Source organism: Macaca nemestrina, chromosome 20 (genome assembly GCF_043159975.1).
Source record: "Macaca nemestrina isolate mMacNem1 chromosome 20, mMacNem.hap1, whole genome shotgun sequence".
In the NCBI taxonomy this organism is placed as follows: domain Eukaryota; kingdom Metazoa; phylum Chordata; class Mammalia; order Primates; family Cercopithecidae; genus Macaca; species Macaca nemestrina.
Genome location: NC_092144.1, coordinates 3,126,348 through 3,150,312, shown reverse-complemented (window position 1 = coordinate 3,150,312; position 23,965 = coordinate 3,126,348). Strand labels below are relative to the sequence as shown.

Sequence of the window (23,965 nt, the reverse complement as noted above, 5' to 3'; positions counted from 1 at the left end):
CTGCCCAGCGTGCTGCAGTGCCCAGGATAAGCCTCCCCAAATGTCCTCACTGCAGCAGGCAGAGGTGGGAGGCAGATCCTACACTCCCCCCGGTCACTGGTCACCTCCCAGCCCCGGCCTCTAACAGGATCCCAGGAGTTTCTGGCACAGGGCTTGGGAACTGGCCAGGGAAATGCATCTGATCAGAGTCCCCTCTCCACGCTGCAGACCCTGACCAGCCTCCTCCAGAATCCCAAATCGCATTGCAGCACACACGGCACTGCCATCCCCGGCTTAACCTTTAGCAGACATCACAAGTCGATAGCAGATGGCCAGAGCCATCTTAGAATCCTTTGGGCAGCCTCTTGCGTGAGTCCCTGGCCAGCTCCACCGCTGATCAGGACAGGCTGCTGGGAGCAGGGCTGAGTCCGGGCTGGACTCGGGAGGCACTTTTTCTTCTTTTGAGACAGGCTGGAGTACAGTGGCGTGATTGCAGCTCTACATCCTCAACACCACAAGGCACTTTTGAGCCCAGAGTGGTGGTTGAGACAGGCTGGGTTCTGTAGTCACAGCCCAGGTTGTGTGTGCGTGGCTGGCGCAGTCCAGCCCGTACCGGGCCTAACCCAGACCTCACACCAGCAGTATGTGACAGTATTTACTTCCATTTGGCTGCTCGGGAAACTGAGGCCCACAAAAGCCCACGTTTTTGAGCCCAGAAAGTGGCAGAGCCAGTATTAGAAACTGGGTTTCTCTACCTTGGAGAATGCCAATCCCAGACCACCATCCCTGTCCCTGCCTCAGTTTCCCCACCCGCCCCTGCAGAGGTCTCCCCAGCCCCAACATCCTGCTCCCTCCTCCTCACGTGCCCTTTGCACCCCAAGGGAGATGGCTGGCATCTAACTGGCAAGGCATATGATTTGCCAGAGGCCTCCCAGGGCAGGGGGCACACAGGGCTCAGGCCAAGCCAAGGAGCCTGGGGGAGCAGGGCACCAGGGAGCTACGGAGGGCATGTGACCGGGGAGGGCCTCCGAGCTGGGTGTCAGGGAGACTCTGTAGGCAGACTGGAGGTGGGGGCCAGGGTTAGGGTCTGCACACCCCCACCCCATCTGCCCCATGACTCCCAACCCTGGCCGCAGGTTCACCCGGTGTCCTGGAAGCCGCTCCGCCCCCACCCCAACTTCCTGACTTTAGCTGTGTCCAGAGCTAAGAATAGAAGCTCCCTGCCCGGTCCTTGCGGAAACCGCAGCCACGGGGGGCACATCCTGAGCCTGGCTTCTGTTCCCACCATCTGCCCCCCAGCCCCTCACAACTCCTCCCACCAGAGCCTCCTGTGCTCCCATTGAACCCGAGGTGCCTGTGGGGGGCGGGCCAAGACCAGGAGACCTCCAGCAACCAGCCCCAGACGATTGGGAAGCCCAGCGCTCATGTTCCAATCCCACACGTGGGCGTGGCATCGTTCCCCCTTCGTGCCTCAGTTTCCCCATCTCTAAAATGTAGAGTATCTTTACCCCCTGCCTTGCAGAGATGTGGTGAGACTTAAGCTAAATGCAAGTGTCATTCTCTGAACCCTGCCCAGGCTGTTTCCCCGAAGAGACATTGTCCTTGTTATCTCAGGGCCAAGGACGGAGGAAGTGGGGACAGGACAGCCTTCCTCCACCTCTCACTGCCCCCTCATCTGGAGCCCCAGCCCCACATCCTCCTCCCCCCACATCTGCCCTCCTTGCAGTTAGTGTAGCAAGGGCCTCACGCTCTCTTTTGCCTCCAAAGCTTTATACATGCATTTCCTGTCACTGCCATGTATCCCAGACCTGGGGAGCTCCTATTCATCTCACAAAACCCCACTTCCCATGCCCTCTCCTCACAAGATGCCTTCCTAACTCACCTCTGGGCTTCCCTAGACCCTGTCACTTCCTTTGGCCCAGCCCTGACTCCGAGGGGCTAGAACAGTCTGTGTCCAGTTCTTTCTCCAGCCTAGGGCATCCTGAAGGGCAGACCCGGTTTCAGGTCTCACTTGGAGCTCATAATTGTCCCACTGTATAGGCTGGAACACAGAGAGGCGTTGGGGAGAGTAAGACTTGGAGATTCAGGTCGGCTTCACGGAACAGCGGCCTTGGAGCCAGGGTTTTGCCAGATCCATAGGAGTTGGACGGGCTCCTTGCCAGGGAAGACAGAAGTTGTGTTAAATGGCTGGTGACTCAATGGGATGGAGCTTCGGAAGGGAGATTGGGTGTGGCTGAAGGCCAGGAGGAGGAAGGATAGTGGGCGGGGTAGCCGGGGAAGGGGCTTCCGGACTGGGCTGACGAGAGGACCGGGCCAGGGTGGGAATCCCCCTCACTCAGCCTGGACTTGCAGCCCTCCCGGGCCCAGGGGGCTGGGTGGGGTGGAGTCAGGGCCAGGCCAACTTGTCCGGTCCCTAACTCAAGGTTGTGTCTGGCTCTGGTGTGCAAACAAGGCCAAGGAGGCCAAAGGACCCCCCTCTGCAAAGAGATGGTCCCAGGCCCTGTGTCCCGCACCTTCTCAGTCATTCCTGTCCGGCTCCATTCCCTCCTTCCCCAGCCTGAGCTGGGGGTGGGCAAGAAAGTGCCCATCCCCCACTGCCGCCGCCCGGCTCCAGACCATTCCTCCTCTGGCTCCAAAGCCACCTCCCAGCCTCCTCCTCAAGAGACTCTCCCATGCAATGCCATCACCCCAGCCCTCCCGGCTCACCTGCTCTGGGACCACCTTTCTCAGTCTGGCTGTGGGGTCTGGTGCAACCCCCATTCCTCTGTCCTCCTACCCCACCCCTGGAAGGGGCCTCAAACACGTCCTGCATGTATTAAGCAGGGCATAACACTACTGTGTGCCGGGCTTCAGCCACCCAGTGCATTTGGAGCCCTGGAGTCTGGGCGCCCCCGGGGCGCCGATCCGCCTGGACCTGCCCCGCCCCCTCCAGGCCTTGGGTGCTGCCCAGATGGTGAATAATGCGGGCCTGGCGGCGGGAGCGCCGGGAAGAGGCCTGGCAGGGCGCTGGGCGGCTGGAGGGGCTGAGGCTCTCGAGGAGGGGCCCCTGCCACCCCCACCGCAGCCACTGCATCCCTGCCACCTGCGGCCTGGGGGTCCCAAGGGCGCCATCTTCCCCAGCGGGGAAGTCCCGGCGTGCTGGGGGCACCCACTGACCCCAAGTCAGCCAGGCCTGGGCCCGAGGGGCGTGGCCAACGCAGGGTGGGCGGGGCTGATGAGAGACAGCGAGAGACAGAGACAGGACGGAGAGAGCGAGCCGCGGGCTGCCAGCGGCCCCTACCCGTCCCAGCTCGGCTTAGCCCCCGCGAACTCGTCCAGGCCGCGCCCCCGGGGCATCCTGTGCCGCCACGCCCTCCATCTGTGTCCCGCGGTGACGGGGCAGCGCCAGGGTCCTCTGCTGGGCCCGCCCCTGGCCACAGCCAGACTGACTCAGTTTCCCTGGGAGGCCCCACTGGAGCCCGTCCTTCCCTTCCCTCTGCCTTCCCCCAGCCGTCGCCCCAGCCTCGGCGCCCGCACATCTGCCTGCCCAGCTCCAGACGGCGCCCGGACCCCCGTGCGCAGGATCCAGCCAGGTGGGAGCCCCGCACATGAGGTCTCTGAAGGTGAGGTCGCCCTGCCGGCTCACGGCGGGATGCGCTGCTCTGGCTTGAGCCCGGGCTGCTGGGCGCATCCGGCGCTGGCCCTGCCCTGCTGTGGGTGTGTCCAAAAGCCCGCGGTTACAGCGGCCAGGTGCCAGGTGTCCCCTGTGTGGCCCGGGGGTGGCATGGGTGCCCTGAGGCCTGCACTGGGCGCCCAGGCAGCTGGATCTGGGTGTGGCCCAGGCTGATTCTGTTGGGGGTGCTCTCTGGTCTCTGTGGGGCCACATGGCTGTGAACAGGGGTCCCAGACTCAGGTGGCTGCAGCTGGGGAGGGGGCCCAGGCCCTGGATGTGGCAGGGATCGAGTGTGGTTGTGTGGCTGTGTGTGTGTGATTTTGTCTCTGGGAGTGAACCATGCGTGGCTCTGGTTGTGTGTCTGTGTCTGTGCGTGTGTGGCGGTTGTGTGTGTGTGACTGTGTGTTTGTTTCTGCCGAGCGTCTGGGACTGTTAAACATTATGTGTTCATCTGTGCATCTTTCTGTTTGTGTGTGTTTGTGTGTATCTATGCACCTGCTGTGTTTCTGCCTGTGTGTCTGTGTTTTTCTGTCTGTGTCTGTCACATTTCTGCCTGTGTGTCTATGTGTGTCTCTGTGTGTGTCTGTGTCTGTCTGTGTGTGTCTGTGTGTCTGTAGTGTTTCTGCCTGTGTCTGTCTGTGTGTGTCTGTGTGTCTGTTATGTTTCTGTGTGTGTCTGTGTGTCTGTAGTGTTTCTGCCTGTGTGTGTGTCTGTGTGTCTGTAGTGTTTCTGCCTGTGTCTGTCTGTGTGTGTCTGTGTGTTGTGTTTCTGTGTGTGTCTATCTCTGTGTGTCTGTGTGTCTGCCATGTTTCTGTATGTGTGTCTGTGCATGCCTGTGCATCTGCTGTGTTTCTGTCTGTCACCTTTCTGCCTGTGTGTCTGTTGTGTTTCTGTGTGTGTCTGTGTGTGTCTGTGTGTCTGCCATGTTTCTGTGTGTGTGTCTGTACATGTCTGTGCGTCTACCTGCTGTGTTTCTGTTTGTCACATTTCTGCCTGTGTCTGCTGTGTTTCTGCCTGTGTGTGTCTGGCTATCTGTGTGTGTCTCGAGTGTGCACACACGGCGGTGGCCTGAGGTGTATGTTGGTGGAATCACTGTAGCTCGTGGTCCACCATTAACCACCAGCCACACTGCCTGGGTCCCGCCCCCTGGTCCCCTGCCGGCCCCTGTGTGAAGAAGGCTCCCTGCGTGCTCCCTGGGGGAGCCCCCACTAGAGAGATGGGGAAACCGAGGCTCACAGGGGGCCACGTGACTCAGGGCCCAAACAAGGCTGGTGGGAGTCTGGCTGGCTGGGGGAGTCCCCGCCCTGCACCCTATGGGCTGGGGACCCTGTTGGTGTCACAAACAGGAAATGTTCCCGGAAACGGAGCTTTGCGGTGAGGGGAGGTGGGCCCATTAGGGTATGGAATGTGTCTGCCTCCACATCCGTGCAGGGTCTGCGCCCATGAGCGTTCGGGTCTACAGCAGGCATGGGAGGATCTGGCCTGGTCCCTGAAGTTTCAGGCCCAAAAGGGCCCTGTGGGTCCAAGGTCCAAGGTCGACCGGGGTGACACGGAGCCTCAGGGCTCCCTCCTGGCTGCCCGGACACCTTGCAGGGAGCTGAGCTGTGAGTATAGCCAGGCGCCCTGGAGAGGTGAGAGCCAGGGAGGCCTGGGCTGAGCACCCACAGGCATGGAGATCAGAATCTCACCCCCAATTGCACCGAGCGGGGAAACTAAGGCTCGGCAAGGTGGAGCCCCAGCCTGGCAGTGGGAGATCGGGGACTACAGCCTCCAAGCCTGTCTGGGGGAGGCGGGATGGGCTCAGGCCATGACAGGCAGGCGGGGCGGGCAGGGTGGGGCGCTGAAGAGAGGGGACTTGCTGAGAAATGGATGGATGATGAGGGGCCGCGCTCCAGGCAGGAGGAGGAGAAGGAGGGACGGGGCATGAGGATGGAACGTGGAGTGGAGGAGAGGCCTGCTGTTTGGGAACCGAGGATCACATTCCACTGGCAACCAGGCTTGGGGGAGCCAGGCCTGGTGCCCACGCCCAGCCGAGCGCCTGGGCCTCTGGAAACAGCGCCCCGCGAGCCGGGTCCCCTGTCAGGGGTGGCATCGGATGAGGAGGAACTCACTGTCCGCCTTCCAGAAAGAAGCCGGGAATTAAGACAGAGATTTCTGGAACCCGAGACCCAGGCAAATTCCCATCAAAGTTGCAGGACCTCAGCCTCCTGGGATTCTAGAATGGAGAGGCATTCTGCGTCCCGGGACTGAAGGAAGCATGTTAGAATTCCAGAACCCTGCACCCACTAAGGGCAAACGCCTGCTCTCAGGCTGCAAAATTCTGGAATTATTCAGCATGAAAAAGGGATCTTGGGTCCACACCTCTCCCCAGACACAGGGAGCGACCGTAATTTTCCCAAGAGCCGCACGGTGCTGCTCTACTCCCCCACGGGGTGGGGGCCCCTGCTGCCCCTCCTGGCCAATGCAGGAGGGAAGGGAGGCCCTGCCTGGTCCCCACATTGGCCTCCTTGCCTGGAGAACTTGAGACGGCTTCCATCACCTGAACCCAGGGTGGGGAGTGGAGGTGGCGGGGGGACTGGAAACAGCCAGCTGTGGCCAGAAGGACTCAGTGCCAGTTTCCAGGCTCCCCTGGGCCAAGGGCTCTGGGCCATGCATTTGCTCCCAGCCACGGGAGGTGTGAGGGAGTTCCGGGTGTGTGACCCCCGGTGAGTGGAGTGTGGTCGAGGAGACCCTGAGACCCAGGAGGGACTGGAAGTTGCTCCAGGCAGAGGTCAGGGCAGTGGCTGCAGGGACAGCCGAGTCCCAAGGAATGTTCAGAAATGGCACATACCAGCTCTCGAGGGAGGAACGCCTTGTCCCAGGGGAAATCCAAGTGCAGGAATCCAAATCCCAGGCATCAAAGCAGCCTGGGGTGGAGGGCAATGACTGCCAGAGACCGCGAGGAGCCCCCCACCGCATCTGCTCTCCAGGCCTCAGTTTCTCCTCTGGAAGCCCCACCTCCCACCACAGCGGCAATGGCCTTAGCTGTCCGCCCAGGAAGGGAGCGCAATGCTGCTGTAGGGAGCTGGATAATTTATGAGGCTGGATAAAGTGTAGCCAAGCCCAGCAGCCGGGCCAAAGAGCCACAAATGAGATGGGGAGTGAGGGCCACAGTCACCCATTTGACCGCCCTGGAACGCATTAGCTGCTGCAACCCCACAGCCCAGGCACTGCCTCAGGGCCAGCAAGCACTGAGCGCCTGCTGTGGTGTGCTGGGTGCTTCATGTGGATCAGTTCATTCCCGTCACCAGCCCCCACCCCCACATTTTTTTTTTTTGAGACAGAGTTTTGCTCTTGTTGCTCAAGCTGGTTCAGTGGCACGATCTTGGCTCTGGGGCCCCGTTCCTGGCCCCAAAACATCACCTCCCCTCCTGGTGGTTCAAGCGATTCTCGTGCCTCAGCCTCCCGAGTAGCTGGGATTACAGACATGCGCCACCACGCCCAGCTAATTTTGGATTTTTAGTAGAGACGGGGTTTCTCTATGTTGGTCAGGCTGGTTTCGAACTCTCGACCTCAGGTGATCTGCCCGCCTCGGCCTCCCAAAGTGCTGGGATTACAGGCGTCAGCCATATCAGTCCCATTTTATAGGAAGGGAAACTGAGGCTCACAGTAGAAACATGCCAATTCCAAGGTCAATGAGAGGGCACACAGCAAAGCCAGGGTTCCAGTCTAGTCTGACCAACTTTTAAGAAAATGCTAGACCAGGCATGGTGGCTCACACCTGTAGTTTTAGCACTGTGGAGGCCAAGGCAGGAGTCCAGGAGGTCGAGGCTGCAGTGAACTAAGATTGTGCCACTGCTCTCCAGCCTGGGCCACAGAGCCAGGCTCCACCTCTGAAAAATAAAAACTAAGGCCGGGCGCGGTGGCTCAAGCCTGTAATCCCAGCACTTTGGGAGGCCGAGATGGGCGGATCACGAGGTCAGGAGATCGAGACCATCCTGGCTAACACGGTGAAACCCCGTCTCTACTAAGAAATACAAAAAAATAGCCGGGCGAGGTGGCGGGCGCCTGTAGTCCCAGCTACTCGGGAGGCTGAGGCAGGAGAATGGCGTGAACCCGGGAGGCGGAGCTTGCAGTGAGCTGAGATCCGGCCACTGCACTCCAGCCTGGGCTACAGAGCGAGACTCCGTCTCAAAAAAAAAAAAAAAAAACAAATAAATAAATAAATAAATAAATAAAATAAAATAAAAACTAAATAAAACCTCACATCCACTCCAGCCAGGTGCTGTGACCTTAGACAAGTGACTTAACCTCTCTGTGCCTCAGTTTCACCATCTGCAAAATGAGGATCCTAATAGGACCTTTTTGTTTTGTTGTTGTTATTATTTATGTATTGATTTATTTTTGAGATGGAGTCTCACTCTTGTCACCCTGGCTGGAGTACAATGGTTTGATCTTGGCTCACTGCAACCTCGGCCTCCTGGGTTCAAGCAATTCTCCTGCCACAGCTTCCCGAGTAGCTGGGATTACAGGTGTGCACCACCACGCCCGGCAAATTTTTGTTTTTTTATTTTTCTTTTTTTTTTTGTTTTTTTTTTTGAGACAGTCTCACTCTGTGGCCCAGGCTGGAGTGCAGTGGCCGGATCTCAGCTCACTGCAAGCTCCGCCTCCCGGGTTTACGCCATTCTCCTGCCTCAGACTCCCGAGTAGCTGGGACTACAGGCGCCCGCCACCTCGCCCGGCTAGTTTTTTGTATTTTTTAGTAAAGACGGGGTTTCACCGTGTTAGCCAGGATGGTCTTGATTCCTGACCTCGTGATCCGCCTGTCTCGGCCTCCCAAAGTGCTGGGATTACAGGCTTGAGCCACCGCGCCCGGCCTCTTTTTTTTTTTTTTTTTTTGAGGTGGAGTCTCACTCTGTCGCCCAGGCTGGAGTGCAGTGGTGCCATCTCGGCTCACTGCAAGCTCCGCCTCCTGGATTCACGCCATTCTCCTGCCTCAGCCTCCCAAGTAGCTGGGACTACAGGCGCCTGCCACCACGCCTGGCTAATTTTTTGTGTTTTTAGTAGAGACGGGGTTTCACCATGTTAGCCAGGATGGTCTCGATCTCCTGACCTTGTGATCTGCCCTCCTCGGCCTCCCAAAGTGCTGGGATTACAGGCGTGAGCCACCGTGCCTGGCCAGAAGCCAGTTCTTGAACCATCTCATTTTATTTTTACTTCACTCATCACACCTGGCCCCATTTTTTGGTTTTTTTTTTAGCGTTGTTTTTGTTTTTGTTTTTGTTTTGAGACAGGGTCTCACTGTTGCCCAGGCTGGAGTGCAGTGGTGCAATTGTAGCTCACTGCAGCCTCGATATCTGGTGCTCAAGCAATCCTCCAACCTCAGCCTTCCGAGGAGCAGGGATTACAGGTGCATGCCACTACACCCAGATATATTTTTTTAAGAGATAGGGTCTTGCTGTGTTGGCCAGGCTGGTCTCGAACTCCTGACCTCAAGTGATCCGCCCACTTTGGCCTCCCAAAGTGCTAGGATAAGAGGCGTGAGCCGCTGCACCCGGCTTGGCTCTGATGTTGTTGTGCAGTGTGGCTGAGCTTAGCCCCACAGAGGGTAACGGGTCCGCCTGCTGCTCTCTACCAGCCGTCCCTGGGGAACCTGCCATTCCGAAGAAGTTATGTTTTTTGTTCCCAAAATAGAACTGGATTTCAGGGTTTATTTATTATAAAAGCGACACCATGAAAATGGAGAAAAAGGCCAGGCACGGTGGCTCACGCCTGTAATCCCAGCACTTTGGGAGGCAGAGGCGGGAGGATCACGAGGTCAGGAGATCGAGACCATCCTGGCTAACACGGTGAAACCCCGTCTCTACTAAAAATGCAAAAAATTAGCTGGGCGCGGTGGCGGGCACCTGTAGTCCCAGCTTCTAGGGAGGCTGAGGCAGGAGAATGTCGTTAACCCAGGAGGCGGCAGAGCTTGCAGTGAGTGGAGATCGCACCACTGCCCTCCAGCCTGGGCGACAGAGTGAGACTCCATCTCGAAAGAAAGGAAGGAAGGAAGGGAGGAAGGGAGGGAGGGAGGGAGGGACAGAAGGAAGGAAGGAAGGAAGGGAGGGAGGGAGGGAGGGAGGGAGGGAGGGAGGGAGGAAGGAAGGAAGGAAGGAAGGAAGGAAGGAAGGAAGACCAGGAGAGGATATTTGAGCTGGGGCATTGAAGGTTGTGTAGGAGTTCACCAGAGCTGCTTACACTGAAATGCAGAATTAATCACAAGCAAATCTTCTCTCGCCTCCCAGGTGTACCTGAACCAGTGCCAGCCTGCCCTGTCTCCAGCATCAGCCTGATGGGGTGGTGACCGATCCCGCAGGGCTCTGGAGCCATGTGGCCCAATGGCAGTTCCCTGGGGCCCTGTTTCCGGCCCACAAACATTACCCTGGAGGAGAGGCGGCTGATCGCCTCGCCCTGGTTCGCCGCCTCCTTTTGCGTGGTGGGCCTGGCCTCCAACCTGCTGGCCCTGAGCGTGCTGGCGGGGGCGCGGCAGGGGGGTTCGCACACGCGCTCCTCCTTCCTCACCTTCCTCTGCGGCCTCGTCCTCACCGACTTCCTGGGGCTGCTGGTGACCGGTGCCATCGTGGTGTCCCAGCACGCCGCGCTCTTCGAGTGGCATGCCGTGGACCCCGGCTGCCGTCTCTGCCGCTTCATGGGCGTCGTCATGATCTTCTTCGGCCTGTCCCCGCTGCTGCTGGGGGCCACCATGGCCTCGGAGCGTTTCCTAGGCATCACCCGGCCCTTCTCGCGCCCGGCGGTCACCTCGCAGCGCCGCGCCTGGGCCACCGTGGGGCTGGTGTGGGCGGCTGCGCTGGCGCTGGGCCTGCTGCCCCTGCTGGGCCTGGGTCGCTACACTGTGCAATACCCGGGGTCCTGGTGCTTCCTGACGCTGGGCGCCGAGTCTGGGGACGTGGCCTTTGGGCTGCTCTTTTCCATGCTGGGCGGCCTCTCGGTTGGGCTGTCCTTCCTGCTGAACACCGTCAGCGTGGCCACCCTGTGCCACGTCTACCACGGGCAGGAGGCGGCCCAGCAGCGTCCCCGGGACTCCGAGGTGGAGATGATGGCTCAGCTCCTGGGCATCATGCTGGTGGCCAGCGTGTGTTGGCTGCCCCTGCTGGTGAGTGGGGGCTCTGTGGGGTCCTGCTACCCTCCTGACTGGACCTCTGGTCACCCAGGGTGGATTTAAATCCTGATAGTGACAGCCGGGCGTGGTGGCTCACGCCTGTAATCCCAGCACTTTGGGAGGCCGAGTGGGCGGATCACGAGGTCAGGAGATCGAGACCATCCTGGCCAACATGGTGAAACCCCATCTGTACTAATAATACAAAAAAATTAGCCGGGCATGGTGGCGGAGGCCTGTAGTCCCAGCTACTCGGGAGGCTGAGGCAGGAGAATGGCATGAAGCCAGGAGGCAGAGCTTGCAGTGAGCTGATATCGTGCCACTGCACTCCAGCCTGGGCAACAGAGCAAGACTCCGTCTCAAAAAAAAAAAAAGAAAGAAAGAAAAGAAAAAAACCCAAAGCAAGTGACAGGTCAGATTTGGCCCATGGGTCAACCCTTGCTCTAAACCCTCCCATGACTCCCTATTACCCTCAGAAGAAAGTCCTCACAGGCACTTCCTGCAGATGCACCTGGCCCACTCCCATTTGCCCTTCAGTGACTTCCCCAGGCCAGGTCAGGCACCTCTTCTGGGCTCTGACATCGCTTCCTCATCACAGCTTTGCCCACCCCATGCCGTAACCCCCCGGGCCCAGTGTCCGTCTCCCGACTAGAGGTGTGAGCCTATGAGGGTGTGCCCTGGGTGTTTCTTGGCTGCGATTGCTGCTTCATCCAGCCTACCGTAGGTGCTCAGAAAATTATTTTATTTATTTATTTGTTTCTTTATTTGTTTATTTATTTGATTTATTTAGAGATGGGGTCTCCTACTGTTGCCCAGGCTGGAGTGCAGTGGTATGATCTCAGCTCACTGCAACCTCTGCCTCCCAGGTTCAAGCGATTCTCCTGCCTCAGCCTCCCAAGTAGCAGGGACTACAGGCACCCAGCTAATTGTTTTGTATTTTTAGTAGAGACCGGGTTTCACTATGTTGACCAAGCTGGTCTTGAACTCCTGACTTTGTGATCTGCCCGCCTCGGCCTCCCAAAGTGCTGGGATTACAGGCGTGAGCCACTGCGCCAGGCCCAGGAAATGCTTTTAATATAGTGATGCATTCTAATATAATATAAATTATTTTGGCCGGGCTCAGTGGCTCATGCCTGTAATCCCAACACTTTGGGAGGGTGAGACAGGTGGATCACTTGAGGCCAGGCATTCGAGACCAGCCTGGCCACCCTGGCCAACATGGTGAAACCCCATCTCTACTAAAAATACAAAATATTAGCTGGGCATGGTGGCAGGCGCCTGTAATCCCAGCTACTCAGGAGACTGAGGCAGGAGGACTGCTTGAACCCAGGCGGTAGAGGTTACAGTGAGCTGAGATCACGCCACTGCACTCCAGCCTGGGCAACAGAGCAAGGCTCCATCTCAAAAACAAAAAAAACAAAAAAAACAACTATATATACATATATATAATTGTTGCTATTATTAGTGCTATTATTATATTGAGACAGAGTCTCACTCTGTCGCCCAGGCTGGAGTGCAGTGGCTCGATCTCGGCTCACTGCAAGCTCCGCCTCCCAGGTTCACGCCATTCTCCTGCCTCAGCCTTCCAAGTAGCTGGGACTACAGGTGCCTGCCACCACGCCCAGATAATTTTTTCTGTAGTTTTAGTAGAGACAGGGTTTCACCGTGTTAGCCAGGATGGTCTCAATCTCCTGACCTTGTGATCCGCCTGCCTCAGCGTCCCAAAGTGCTGGGATTATAGATGTGAGCCACTGCGCCCAGCCAAATTATTTTATTTTATTTCATTTTAAGATGGAGTTTCGCTGTGTTGCCCAGGCTGAAGTGCAGTGGTGCCATCTTAGCTCACTGCAGCCTCTGCCTCCTGGGTACAAGGATCCTCCCACCTCAGCCTCCCAAGTAGCTGGGACTACAGGTGCGTGCCACCGCACCCGGCTAATTTTTGTATGTTTTAATACAGATGGTGTTTGACCATGTTGGTCAAGCTGGTCTCAAACAAATTATCTTAATATAATGTAACATTTATTACAATATAATTGTATGATAAATGATATATATCAATTATATGCAACATTATAATTATGAATAATAATTATATTATCATATAATTGATTATTTTATACTAATTTGTAGATAACATTCTTATTTTAAATATTTACTTTTAAATAGAGTTTAAAAATTTCCTATCATCCTGGCCTACAGATAAATATAATTTTTATTATTTAAAAATTATATTTATTTATTTATTTTGAGACAGGATCTTGCTCTGTCACCCAGACTGGAGTGCAACCATGCCCGGGTAACTTTTTAGTTTATTTTTACTTTTTGTAGACATGAGGTCTCACTATGTTCCCCAGGCTGGTCTTGAACTCCTGGGTTCAAGCGATTCTCTCCTATTGACCTCCCGGAATGCTGAGATTACAGGCATGAGCCACTGTCTGGCTAACAGTGCTCTAATTTATGGACCCATCAGAAGGAGCTCAGAGAGGTTAGTTAACTCTCCTGAGGTCACCCAGCAATGCAGTAACAGAGAGGACACCGGCCAGGCGCGGTGGCTCACTCCTGTAATTCCAGCACTCTAGGAGGCTGAGGTGGGCAGATCACTTGAGGTCAGGAGTTCGAGACTAGCCTGGCCAATGTGGCGAAACCCCGTCTCTACTAAAAATACAAAAATTAGCTGGGTGTAGAGGCGGGCACCTGTAATCCCAGCTACTTGGGAGGCTGAGAGAGGAGAATTGCTTGAACCGGGGAGGCGGAGGTTGCAATGAGCTGAGATCGCACCACTGCACTCCAGCCTGGGCGACAGAACGAGACTGTGTCTCAAAAATAAAAATAAAAAACGGAGTGGACCCTGGATCTCAGGGGACCCGGGGCAGGGACCGGGGCGGGTGGGGCTGGAGGCAGGGCCTAGGCTGACCGCTGTCCCCTCTGCAGGTCTTCATCGCCCAGACAGTGCTGCAGAGCCCGCCTGCCATGAGCCCCTCCGGGCAGCTGTCCCGCGCCACGGAGCAGCAGCTGCTCATCTACTTGCGCGTGGCCACGTGGAACCAGATCCTGGACCCCTGGGTGTACATCCTGTTCCGCCGCGCCGTGCTCCGGCGCCTGCAGCCCCGCCTCAGCACCCGGCCCAGGTCGCTGTCCCTCCAGCCGCAGCTCACGCAGCGCTCCGGGCTGCAGTAGGAAGTGGACAGAGCGCCCCTCCCGCGCGTTTACGCGGAGCCCTCGGCCCCCTGGGACAGCCCAGATGCCTGTTCTGAGGATTCGGGAGCTGGGGGTGCTGGATGGACAGTGGGCGTCAGCAGCAGGGTTTTGGGGTTGACCCCAATCCAACCCGGGGATCCCCAACTTCTCCCTTTTACCAAGACTTCTCCCTTTCTCGGCTCCCTTTTCCCATCCAGAGCTCCTACCACTTCTCTGCGCCCCTCCCAGCCCCAGGAAGGGCGCGGGGACATTGGAAGAGAGTCTTGCATAGCTATTATTATTATTATTATTTTTATGGAGTCTTGCTCTGTTCCCCAGGCTGCAGTGCAGTGGCACCATCTCAGCTCACTGCAACCTCCACCTCCCGGGTTCAAGCGTTTCTCCTGCCTCAGCCTCCCGAGTAGCTGGGCCTATAGGCACATGCCACCATGCCCGGCTAATTTTTGTATTTTTAGTAGAGATGCGGTTTCACCATGTTGGGCAGGCTGGTCTTGAACTCCTGACCTCAGGTGATCCATCCACCTCGGCCTCCCAAAGTGCTGGGATTACAAGCATGAACCACTGCACCTGGCTTTTTTCTTTTTTTTTTTTTTTTTTGAGATGGAGTCTCACTCTGTGGCCCAGGCTGCAGTGCAGTGGCACAATCTCAACTCACTGCAAGCTCCACCTCCTGGATTGAAGCGATTCTCGTGCCTCAGCCTCCTGAGCAGCTAGGACTACAGGCGTAAGCCACTGCGCCCGGCCTTCCATTGCTCTTTCACCCTGAATTTGACCTACTTGCTGGGGTACTGTTGCTTCCTTTTGAACCATCAACCGGGAAGGTTCTGTCCAGAAAAAATTGAATGTGAACGGGGGCACCCCCTTTTGTTGCCAAAATATATCTCTGCCTTTGGTTTTATTTTCCTTGGGGTCCAGTTGTCAGTCTCTGGGGTTTTGTGCACTGAACCTCACCCGGGGCAGACAAGGGCAAGGCTGGGGAGGATGGGGAGGGAAGAGAGGATTCGGTTCCTCCCCCACTTGTTTCTCGAGTGTTTCGTAATCACTTCATGGGTGGTACCGCCTAGAATTCTCCCAGCAGCCTGTCATGGGAGGGCTTCAGGTTAGCCCTGGTCAAACCACCTTTGAATCTGCATGTTATTAAAAGTAGGTATAATTGGGCCAGGTGTGATTGTTCATGCCTGTAATCCCAGCACTTTGAGAGGCTGAGGATGGTGGATCACCTGAAGTCAGGAGTTCGAGACCAGCCTGGCCAACATGGTGAACTCCTGTCTCTACTAAAAATACAAAAATGGCTGGGCGTGGTGGCTCATGCCTGGAGTCCCAGCACTTTGGGAGGCCGAGACGGGCGGTTCACCTGAGGTCGGGAGTTCGAGCCCAGCCTGACCAACATGCAGAAACCCTATCTCTACTAAAAATACAAAAGAAAAAAGAAAAAAAAATTAGCCGGGCGTGGTGGCGCATGTCTATAATCTAAGCTACTCGGGAGGCTGAGGCAAGAGAATCGCTTGAACCAAGGAGGTGGAGGTTGTGGTGAGCTGAGATCATGTCATTGCATTCCAGCCTGGGCAACGAGAGCAAAACTCCGTCTCTAAAGACAAACAAACAAACAAACAAAAAATTAGCCAGGCGTGGTAGCAGGTGCCTGTAATCCCAACTATGCAGGAGGCTGAGGCAGGAGAATTGGTTGAACCCGGGACGCAGAGGTTGCAGTGAGCTGAGATCACACCGCTGCACTCCAGCCTGGGCGACAGAGCGAGACTCTGTCTCAAAAAAAAAAAAAAAAAAAAGAAAAAAAAATATTTAAAAACTAGCTGGACGTGGTGGCGGGCGCCTGTAGTCACAGCTACTCGGGAGGCTGAGGCAGGAGAATAGCGTGAACCTGGGAGGCGGAGCTTGCAGTGAGCCGAGATTGCGCCACTCACTCCAGCCTGGGCGACAGAGCCAGACTCCATCTCAGGGGAAAAAAAAAAAAAAAAAAAAAGGACCAATGGCTGGGTCTTCGTGGAGCACCTGTCCCATGCAGGCACGTAAGCTCATCCCTATGTGGTGCTTAATGAAGTGCTTGGTACACAGTAGGTGCTCGAGAGGTTGCCATAGTTTCCGTCAACCCCTCAGCCCCATATCTTGGCATTCCCCCAAACTCCCTGCAAAATGACACACCAGGCTGCAGAGACGGAAGGTGCCTTTATTCACCATGAACCCTCAGGGTACATGCGGTGCAACCCATCTCCTGCCCTCCTTTTCCCTCCAAGGACCTGGATCTGAGCCAGGGCCGGTGAAACCGAAGCCCCTGTTTTCTCCACCACACACCCCGCCACCACCGCCTGCTGGGGAAATAAGGTCACTTGCTGCTTCTGGGGTCCCAGGCTGGGAGGGACAGGAGAGGGTGAGAACCACATGAGCCAAGGCTAGGTCACAGCCAAGCTACGATCCCCCGCGGTAAGGGTGGGGCTCTGGCTCCTCCAGAGTTGGGGAAGGGGCAGGCGCCAGAGCTGGGGACTCAGACAGCTGGGAACTCAGGAGGCCTCTGGGGGCAGGACTAAGAGTGACAGATATGGTGGGGGGGGTGGATTTCTGGGGTCCCACCTGGGGCTTGGGAGAGACGGCTGGCTTCTCTGGGGTTGAGGAGACCTGCGGCTGAGGGGCCGGGTAGGAGGCGAGGGATAAGCCTGGGATGGGGCCAAGGCTGGCCTGGGTGCCACGTACCTGCTCTTGGGGCTGAGGCAGAGGCTGGGGGTCTTTGCTAGGGGCTGGGGTGGGGTCTCTGGGGGGTGGGCCTGCGGGCTGAGGTTGGGTTGCGGCAGGGGCCTCAAGCTGGATTCTAGGGTCAAGGCCAGCGGTCTGTGGGGAGAGCCCATTTCTAGGGCTCAGCCAGATTCTTGAACTGATGTGAGTTCTGGAACTGGACTGGGTTCCAGAAACAGTCTGGGTTCCAGAACTAAGGTGGGCTCCAGGGCTGGGCTGAATTCTTGAGCCAGTCTGGGTTTCAGAGCTGAGCCCAGTCTCAGAGCTGGACTGGGTTCTGGAGCTAAGGCGGGCTCCGGAGTCGGGCTGAATTCTTGAGCCAGTCTGGGTTTCAGAGCCGAACGGAATCCCAGAGCTGTGCTGGGTTCCAGAGCTGAGCTGGGTTCCAGAGCTGGGCTGGGTTCCAGAGCTGGGCTGGGTTCCAGAGCTGAGCTGGGTTCCAGAGCTGGGCTGGGTTCCAGAGCTGGGCTGAGCCGCAGAGCTGAGCCTGGTCTCAGGACTGGACTGGGTTCTGGAGCTAAGATGAGCTCCGAGGCTGAGCTGAATTCTTGCACGGGCCTGGGTCCCAGAGCTGAGCTGGTTTCCGGAACTGGTCTGAGTTCTGAAGCTGGGATGGGCTCCAGTAATCAGCTGCGTTCCAGAACTAAGCTGACTTCCACAGCTGGCTTGAATTCTTGAGCTTATCTGGGTCCCAGAGCTGGGCTGAGTTCCAAAGCTAGGCTGACTTCCAGAGCTGGTCTGCTTCCCAAAGTCTAGTTGAATACCAGAGCTCTCTGAGGCTGTGGTCTGGAGCTGGTACCTAGAACCTGGCAGGGTTTTAGAGGCAAATTGAGTCCCAGAGGCTGGTCGAGCTCCTGGGCAGCGCTGGGTCTTGGAGTTGGGCCTGCTGTCAGAACTAGACGGGGCTGTGGAGCTTAACTCTGTTGCTGCGATGGCCTGGGTCCCAGGACTAGGTAGGACTCCTGAGCTTAGTTGGATTCTGGAACTTGGCTGGGTCTCAGCCACTGTCTGTGTTTTGGAGCTGGCTGGGATTTCAGAACCAGCCTGTGCTTCAGAACTGAGCTGAGTTCTAGAGTTGAGTGCAGTGCCTGGGCTGGATTGAGCTCTGGAGCTTGGCCAGGCCTTGAAATTGGTCTGCATTCTAGAGCTGACCTGCATTCTGCAGGGAGAGTGGGGCTTGGCACCAAGCTGTGTGCTGGAGCTGGGCCTTGCTTCCAAGATGGATGGGGTTCCAGAGCTGGTCTGAATCCTGCAGTTGGGCCTGGTTGTAGCACTAGGTGAGGTTCTAGAGCTGGGCTCAGTCTCAGAGCTGGAATCGTCACTGGCGCTGGACTGGGCTGCAGGGTGGGGATGGGTACTTGGATGCAACTGGGCTTGGGATCTGGACTGGGCAGTTGTGTGGACCTGGGTTTCTGAGCTGGTCTGAGTTCTTGAATAGGATTTGGTTTGGGAGCTGTCTCTGAATCCTGAGCTGGCTGGAGTTCCAGAGCTGGGTTGCTTCATGAATCTCACATGGGTTCCAAAATTAACTGGGGTTCTGGAGCTAGACCGAGTGTCCAGGTGTGGCTGCATTGTGGAGCTGTCCAGAGTTCCAGAGTCAGCTCGAGTTTTCCAGCAGGGCTTGGTCTCCGAACTAGCCTGGATTCTGGAACTGGGATTGGTCTCCAAGCTGGTCTGGGTCTTAAAATTTGTCTGGGTTCCAGAGCTTGGCTTGTTGTCAGGGCTCAGCTGGATTCTAGAGATGAGCTTCATCTCAGAGCTGGCCTGGGCTTCAGAGCAGGGCTTGGTCTCAGATCTCATCTGGGTTCTAGAGCTGGGCTTGGCCTCAGAGGTGGCCTGAGTTCTAGAACAGGGCTTGGTCTCAATGCTGGGCTTGGTCTCAGAGCTTATCGGGGTTCTAGAGCTGGGCTTGGTCTCAGGGCTGGCCTGAGTTCTAGAACAGGGCTTGGTCTCAATGCTGGGCTTGGTCTCAGAACTTATCTGGGTTCTAGAGCTGGGCTTGGTCTCAGGGCTGGCCTGAGTTCTAGAGCTGGGCTTGGCCTCAGAGGTGGCCTGAGTTCTAGAACAGGGCTTGGTCTCAATGCTGGGCTTGGTCTCAGAACTTATCGGGGTTCTAGAGCTGGGCTTTGTCTCAGAGCTCATCTGGTTTCTAGAGCTGGGCTTGGTCTCAGAGCTGACCTGAGTTCTAGAGCTGGGCTTGGCCTCAGAGGTGGCCTGAGTTCTAGAACAGGGCTTGGTCTCAATGCTGGGCTTGGTCTCTGAACTTATCTGGGTTCTAGAGCTGGGCTTGGTCTCAAAGCTCATCTGGTTTCTAGAACTGGGCTTGGTCTCAGAGCTGGCCTGGGCTCTATAACAGGACTTAGTCTCAATACTAGGCTTGGTCTCAGAGTTCATCTGAGTTCTAGAGCTGAGCTTAGTCTCAGAACCCATCTGGGTTCTAGAGCTGGGCTTGGCCTCAGAGATGGCCTGAGTTCTAGAACAGGGCTTGGTCTCTATGCTGGGCTTGGACTCAGAGCTCATCTGGGTTCTAGGGTTGGGCTTGGTCTCAGGGCTGGCCTGAGTTCTAGAACAGGGCTTGGTCTCAATGCTGGGCTCATTCTCAGAGCCCATCTGGGTTCTAGAGCTGCGCATAGTCTCAGAACCCATCTGGGTTCTAGAGCTGAGCTTGGCCTCAGGGCTGGCCTGGGCTCTAGAACAGGGCTTGGTCTCAATACTGGGCTCCGTCTCAGAGTTCATCTGAGTTCTAGAGCTGAGCTTAGTCTCGGAGCCCATCTGGGTTCTAGAGCTGGGTTTGGCCTCAGAGGTGGCCTGAGTTCTAGAACAGGGCTTGGTCTCTATGCTGGGCTCAGTCTCAGAGCCCATCTGGGTTCTCGAGCTGGGCTTGGTCTCAGAGCCCATCTGGGTTCTAGAGCTGGGCTTGGTCTCAGAGCCCATCTGGGTTCTAGAGCTGGGCTTGGTCTCAGGGCTGGCCTGAGTTTTAGAACACGGCTTGTTCTCAATGCTGGGCTTGGTCTCAGAGCTGGCCTGGGCTCTAGCACAAAGCTTGGCCTCAGATCTGGGCTGGATTCTAGAGAAGGGCTGGGTTCTGGAGCAGGGCTGGGGCAGGGGGCGGGGCTCCAGGCTGGGGCTGTGCTGGGCTCCCCCAGGGCAGACTAGCCACAGGCCTCCCTGGCCTCGCTGATGGCGGCCCACACCTCCACCACAAATTCGTCGGGGAAGGCGAACTCGCCCAAGACGGAGTCTAAACAGCGTGCAAACTCCTGGGCGCTCACTGTCTTCTTGGACGTCTCCACCATGGTGGACGCTGCGGGCCATGCCGGAGGGGTTGTCAGTGAGGGCACTCCCCACTCCAAACTTCCCGCTGGGACCCCTGCCTCCTCCCGTAGGCTGCCCTCCCTCCAGGGCCCCCCAGCTTACCCTGGCCCCTTACCCAGCTCGGGGTCCCGAATGCCCATGTAGCTTTCCAGCAGGTCATCAACCTTCTGGGATGCTTCTTCCTCAAACTCACTGGGCTGAGGGCACAGGAGAGGGAAGTCAGGGGTGAAAAACTTTGAAGCCCTCCAGCCCAGCCCCTCCAGACCCCCACCCCTAAGGTTAGAGTGGACTGGACCCTCACATGAGTCAGTAGTGCTGGTACCCACATCATTGCCCCACCTTTCAACGAGGACGCATTTTGCAGGCAGAGAAACCGAGGCTCCGAGAAGTTCTTGCCCAAGGCCACACTGACTCAGTGGCAGAACTGCAGGTGCAGAAGCCTGGGAAGAACCCCTCCCCTTCACTCACCGCCTCCTCCACTGTGGCAGCCCCCCCAGAACGAAGCCGCAGGGTCTCCCTCCCACTGGTCACTTTCGCCTCTACGGGACATTTGCTGGACCGACTTCTCTGGCCAATCATATCTGGAGGGAACAGAGTGAGGGATGGCCATGGGTTCTGGGTGGAGCCACATCTTTGTAAACCCTGGGAGGCCACCAGCCGAGCCTTTCTAGAATCTTCCTCCCCTTCAAAGTCCTCCTTTGCGGCGAATCTCCAGAGACCCTTTCGAGATTCCACACTTCCCGTCCCCAGCAAACTAAATCACAAGTCTAGAATGAGGTGTAATGGAGCAAGTTTAGAACTAATGTCCCAGTCCCATGCCCTCATTCTCCCTCTTCTAGGGACTGCTTGGGACCCTCCTTGTGGCAGGAGCCTCAATCTAGGTATGTTCTTGTCTGGGTAATCCCAGCTACTTGGGAGGCTAAGGCAGGACAATCACTTGAACCTGGGAGGCAGAGGTTGCGGTGAGCCGAGATCGCGCCACTGCACTCCAGCCTGGACAACAAGAGTGAAACTCCATCTCAAAAAAAGAAAAATATTAAAAATTAGCTGGCACGGCCAGGCGCAGTGGCTCACGCCTGTAATCCCAGCATTTTGGGAGGCCAAGACGGGTGGATCACCTGAGCTCAGGAGTTTGAGACCAGTCTGTTCAACATAATGAAACCCCATCTCTACTAAAAATACAAAAATTATCCTGGCATGGTGGTACACGCCTGTAATCCCAGCTTCTCCTGAGGCTGAGGCAGGAGAACCTCTTGAACTGGGAGGCAGAGGTTGCAGCGAGCTGAGATCGCACCACTGCGCTCCTGCCTGGGCGACATATTGAGACTCCGCCTCAAAAAAAAAAAAAAAAAAAAAAGGCCGGGCGCGGTGGCTCACGCCTGTAATCCCAGCACTTTGGGAGGCCGAGGCGGGCGGATCACAAGGTCAGGAGATCGAGACCACGGTGAAACCCCGTCTCTACTAAAAATACAAAAAATTAGCCGGGCGCGGTTGTGGGCGCCTGTAGTCCCAGCTACTCGGGAGGCTGAGGCAGGAGAATGGCGTGAACCCGGGAGGCGGAGCTTGCAGTGAGCCGAGATCGCGCCACTGCACTCCAGCCTGGGCGACAGAGCGAGACTCCGTCTCAAAAAAAAAAAAAAAAAAAAAAAAAAAAAAAGAAAGAAAACTTTTCTCATATTCTCATTCTCTAGAATCCACCATGACCTCAAAGCACTACTTTAAAAGTTCCCAGTCTGCGCACAGAGTGGCTCACGCCTATAATCCTAGCACTTTGGGAGGCTGAGGCGGGTGGATCACCTGAGGTCTGGAGTTCGAGACCAGACTGGTAAAGACGGTGAAACCCCGTGTCTACTAAAAATACAAAAATTAGCCAGGCGCAGTGGCGGGTGCCTGTAATCCCAGCTACTCAGGAGGCTGAGGCAGGAGAATCGCTTGAACCCGCGAGTCGGAGGTTGCAGTGAGCTGAGATTGAAGATCGGGCCATTGCACTCCATCCAAGGCCCACAGAGTGAGACTCCCTCTCAAAAAAAAAAAAAAAAAAAAGCTCCCAGCCTGGCTACAAAGTGGTTCTGGAGGCCTCCTCCTCCCACTCCACTTTACCCAGTCTCTCCCCCACCCCTCCCCCACAGACTGGTTCCATAACAATCTATTAATAGAAACTACCAGTTTCTGTTACCCTGCCAGGAGCTAGTAGCCATGCAGCGGGTGCACCTAGAACCTTCCAGCCCATCCCATCCCCGACCCTCCTCCACCCCCGGCATCGGTAGGACCCACTTCGGGAAGAGCTCCCGCCAGCCCGCCCGCCTCACCGAAGGCCCTCTTGGGTTGCACCAGGCGCAGGGTGAAGGGCTGGGACTTGGGCAGCTCCCGGAGCATCTTGGCCACCTCGTAGTGGCGGCAGCCCACAATGGAGTGGTCGTTGATGGCTTCGATGCTGTCACCCACGCACACTGCCTCGATCCGGTTGATGATACTGCCTTCCTTGATTCTCTGCAGGGATCCAGCGTCGCTGGCAGGGCAACCCCAGCCACCCGCCTCGAATCCCCAGAACCCAGGTCGACCCAGAGTGTGGGGGCAGTTGCTGGACCCCAGGAGGCCACCTGCCCACCCCCTCCCGGGCACCTTGATGAAGGCGTAGCCGGCCCCGTTGTCCGTGATGGTCAACCCCAGAGCGTCCTCTGTCTTAGTGACCTCCACCTCCTTGGTCTCGCCTCGCACGTGGGCAAAGATGAAATCCTCCAGGCCTATCTGGCCCCCTAGGAGCTTCTGCATGTCCACTTTGTGGCTGTTGAGGGTGCAGAATAAAATCTTCCCGGGGGAGAAGGAACGCAGAGGTAGCCAGGGCACGCATCCTCCCATGCAGCTGCCCTGTCTGCGCAGGCCCCTGTCCCCAGCGACCAGGATCCCAGCCCATGGGAAAGGGCAAGGCGTGGGACCTCCCGAGAATGGAGAGAGGAGGGAGAAGGCGGCTTCCGGCAGGTGGAGACCCCTCTCCATACCTCCAGGACCTCCAGCCCCCAGACCTCCAGGTTTAATCTGCTGGCGCCCTCTGGGGGCTGCAGACCAAACGGACCCGGATTGGAAAAATGCCCAGGAACCCCCCCAACCGCATCACGGCCTCAGACTTCCCATCTACAAGGGGACCATCTGGAACCCCAGATGCCAGCTATTTCCAGGAAGCACAGAGGAGCTTCCCCGAGGGCTGGGGTCCGCTCCAAGCGAGGTCTGCGCAGAGGATTTTCTGGAATATCTAGGGGTCCGCTAGACCTAAGACCTCCCCATGTTTTGCGCAGAGCGTGCAAAGGGGAACCCTGGGGTGTGGCACCCCGTTCTCTGAGGGCTGCGTCTCTGAGATCCGGCGATTAGGCAGCCACCCCGACGTCTGGGATCCGGGGATCTGGGGTCTCCCGTCCAGCGTCCAAGCTCCCCACCCCTCACCACATCGGGCGGATGGTCTCGGGCGCGGGTGTCCGGGGTCCTTACCTCGGTGGGCGCGATCCCGAAGGCCTCGGCGATCTTGGCGTACAGCTCGCGGACGTTGGTGAAGCCCTCGATCTTGCCCGTGGGGCTCCCGTGCGCCAGCTGCGTGCGGAAGACCAGGCGCGGGCGGGCGCGGGGCGCAGCCGGGGGCTCCGAGGGCGCGGGCGGGGGCGCAGACGCGCGCGGGGCCTCGGCCTCCCGGGCCTCCCGGGCCACTGCGCCCTCCATGGCGGGAGAAGTTCGGTCACCCACCCGGGCCCTCGCCGCCGCCGCCGCCGCCGGATCCGTCGCTTCCTGAAGCCTCCCCTCCCCCGGCCCGGGACGCGACAGCCGAGAAGGCCGGGTAAGGGGATCCGGGAACCCGAGCCGCCCGGGAAGGCGACACCGCGGGGTGCGCAGGGGTGGGTTGGGCCCCAGGTGTCTGGGCCCTGCCAGGGCCAGTTGCGCCCTCCCCGGGG

The 23,965-nt window shown here is 57.3% G+C and overlaps 2 protein-coding genes across 7 annotated transcripts; one reads left to right on the top strand and one right to left on the bottom strand.

Annotated features, from left to right (window-relative positions):
- The first annotated feature begins 3,203 nt into the window (after positions 1–3,203).
- LOC105485476 (thromboxane A2 receptor) lies at positions 3,204–14,865 on the top strand. Of its 5 annotated transcripts, XM_071086249.1 has the most exons (4): positions 3,662–4,226; positions 4,321–5,262; positions 9,898–10,766; positions 13,701–14,865. In XM_071086249.1, exons 3-4 carry the CDS (start codon positions 9,981–9,983, stop codon positions 13,944–13,946), a joined length of 1,032 nt encoding a protein of 343 aa, XP_070942350.1. In that variant the 5' UTR covers positions 3,662–4,226; positions 4,321–5,262; positions 9,898–9,980; the 3' UTR covers positions 13,947–14,865. The 5 variants fall into 5 exon arrangements, with proteins under 5 accessions (XP_024649669.2, XP_070942350.1, XP_024649672.2 ...); XM_024793901.2 differs by lacking the exons at positions 3,662–4,226; positions 4,321–5,262 and adding an exon at positions 3,204–3,581; XM_024793904.2 differs by having other exon boundaries at positions 4,212–5,235.
- Positions 14,866–16,129: 1,264 nt separating this feature from the next.
- LOC105485486 (GIPC PDZ domain containing family member 3) lies at positions 16,130–23,735 on the bottom strand. 2 transcript variants are annotated; one of them, XM_071086051.1, is made up of 6 exons: positions 23,511–23,735; positions 22,650–22,835; positions 22,337–22,517; positions 20,496–20,608; positions 20,130–20,224; positions 16,130–20,016 (listed from the first exon to the last, which is right to left on the bottom strand). In XM_071086051.1, the coding sequence occupies exons 1-6, from the start codon at positions 23,733–23,735 to the stop codon at positions 16,392–16,394; spliced, it is 4,425 nt and encodes a 1,474-aa protein (XP_070942152.1). In that variant the 3' UTR covers positions 16,130–16,391. The 2 variants fall into 2 exon arrangements, with proteins under 2 accessions (XP_070942152.1, XP_011746184.2); XM_011747882.2 differs by having other exon boundaries at positions 19,731–20,016; positions 20,143–20,224.
- Between the last annotated feature and the right edge of the window lie 230 nt (positions 23,736–23,965).

Coding starts and splice junctions, on each gene's coding strand:
- LOC105485476 (XM_024793901.2), top strand. CDS start 9,981: ATGTGGCCCAATGGCAGTTCCCTGGGGCCCTGTTTCCGGCCCACAAAC. Junction 10,767..13,700: donor TGTGTTGGCTGCCCCTGCTG/GTGAGTGGGGGC, acceptor TCCCCTCTGCAG/GTCTTCATCGCCCAGACAGT.
- LOC105485486 (XM_071086051.1), bottom strand. CDS start 23,735: ATGGAGGGCGCAGTGGCCCGGGAGGCCCGGGAGGCCGAGGCCCCGCGC. Junction 20,225..20,495: donor CTGCCACAGTGGAGGAGGCG/GTGAGTGAAGGG, acceptor CTGTGCCCTCAG/CCCAGTGAGTTTGAGGAAGA. Junction 20,017..20,129: donor GAGCTGGGTAAGGGGCCAGG/GTAAGCTGGGGG, acceptor CATGGCCCGCAG/CGTCCACCATGGTGGAGACG.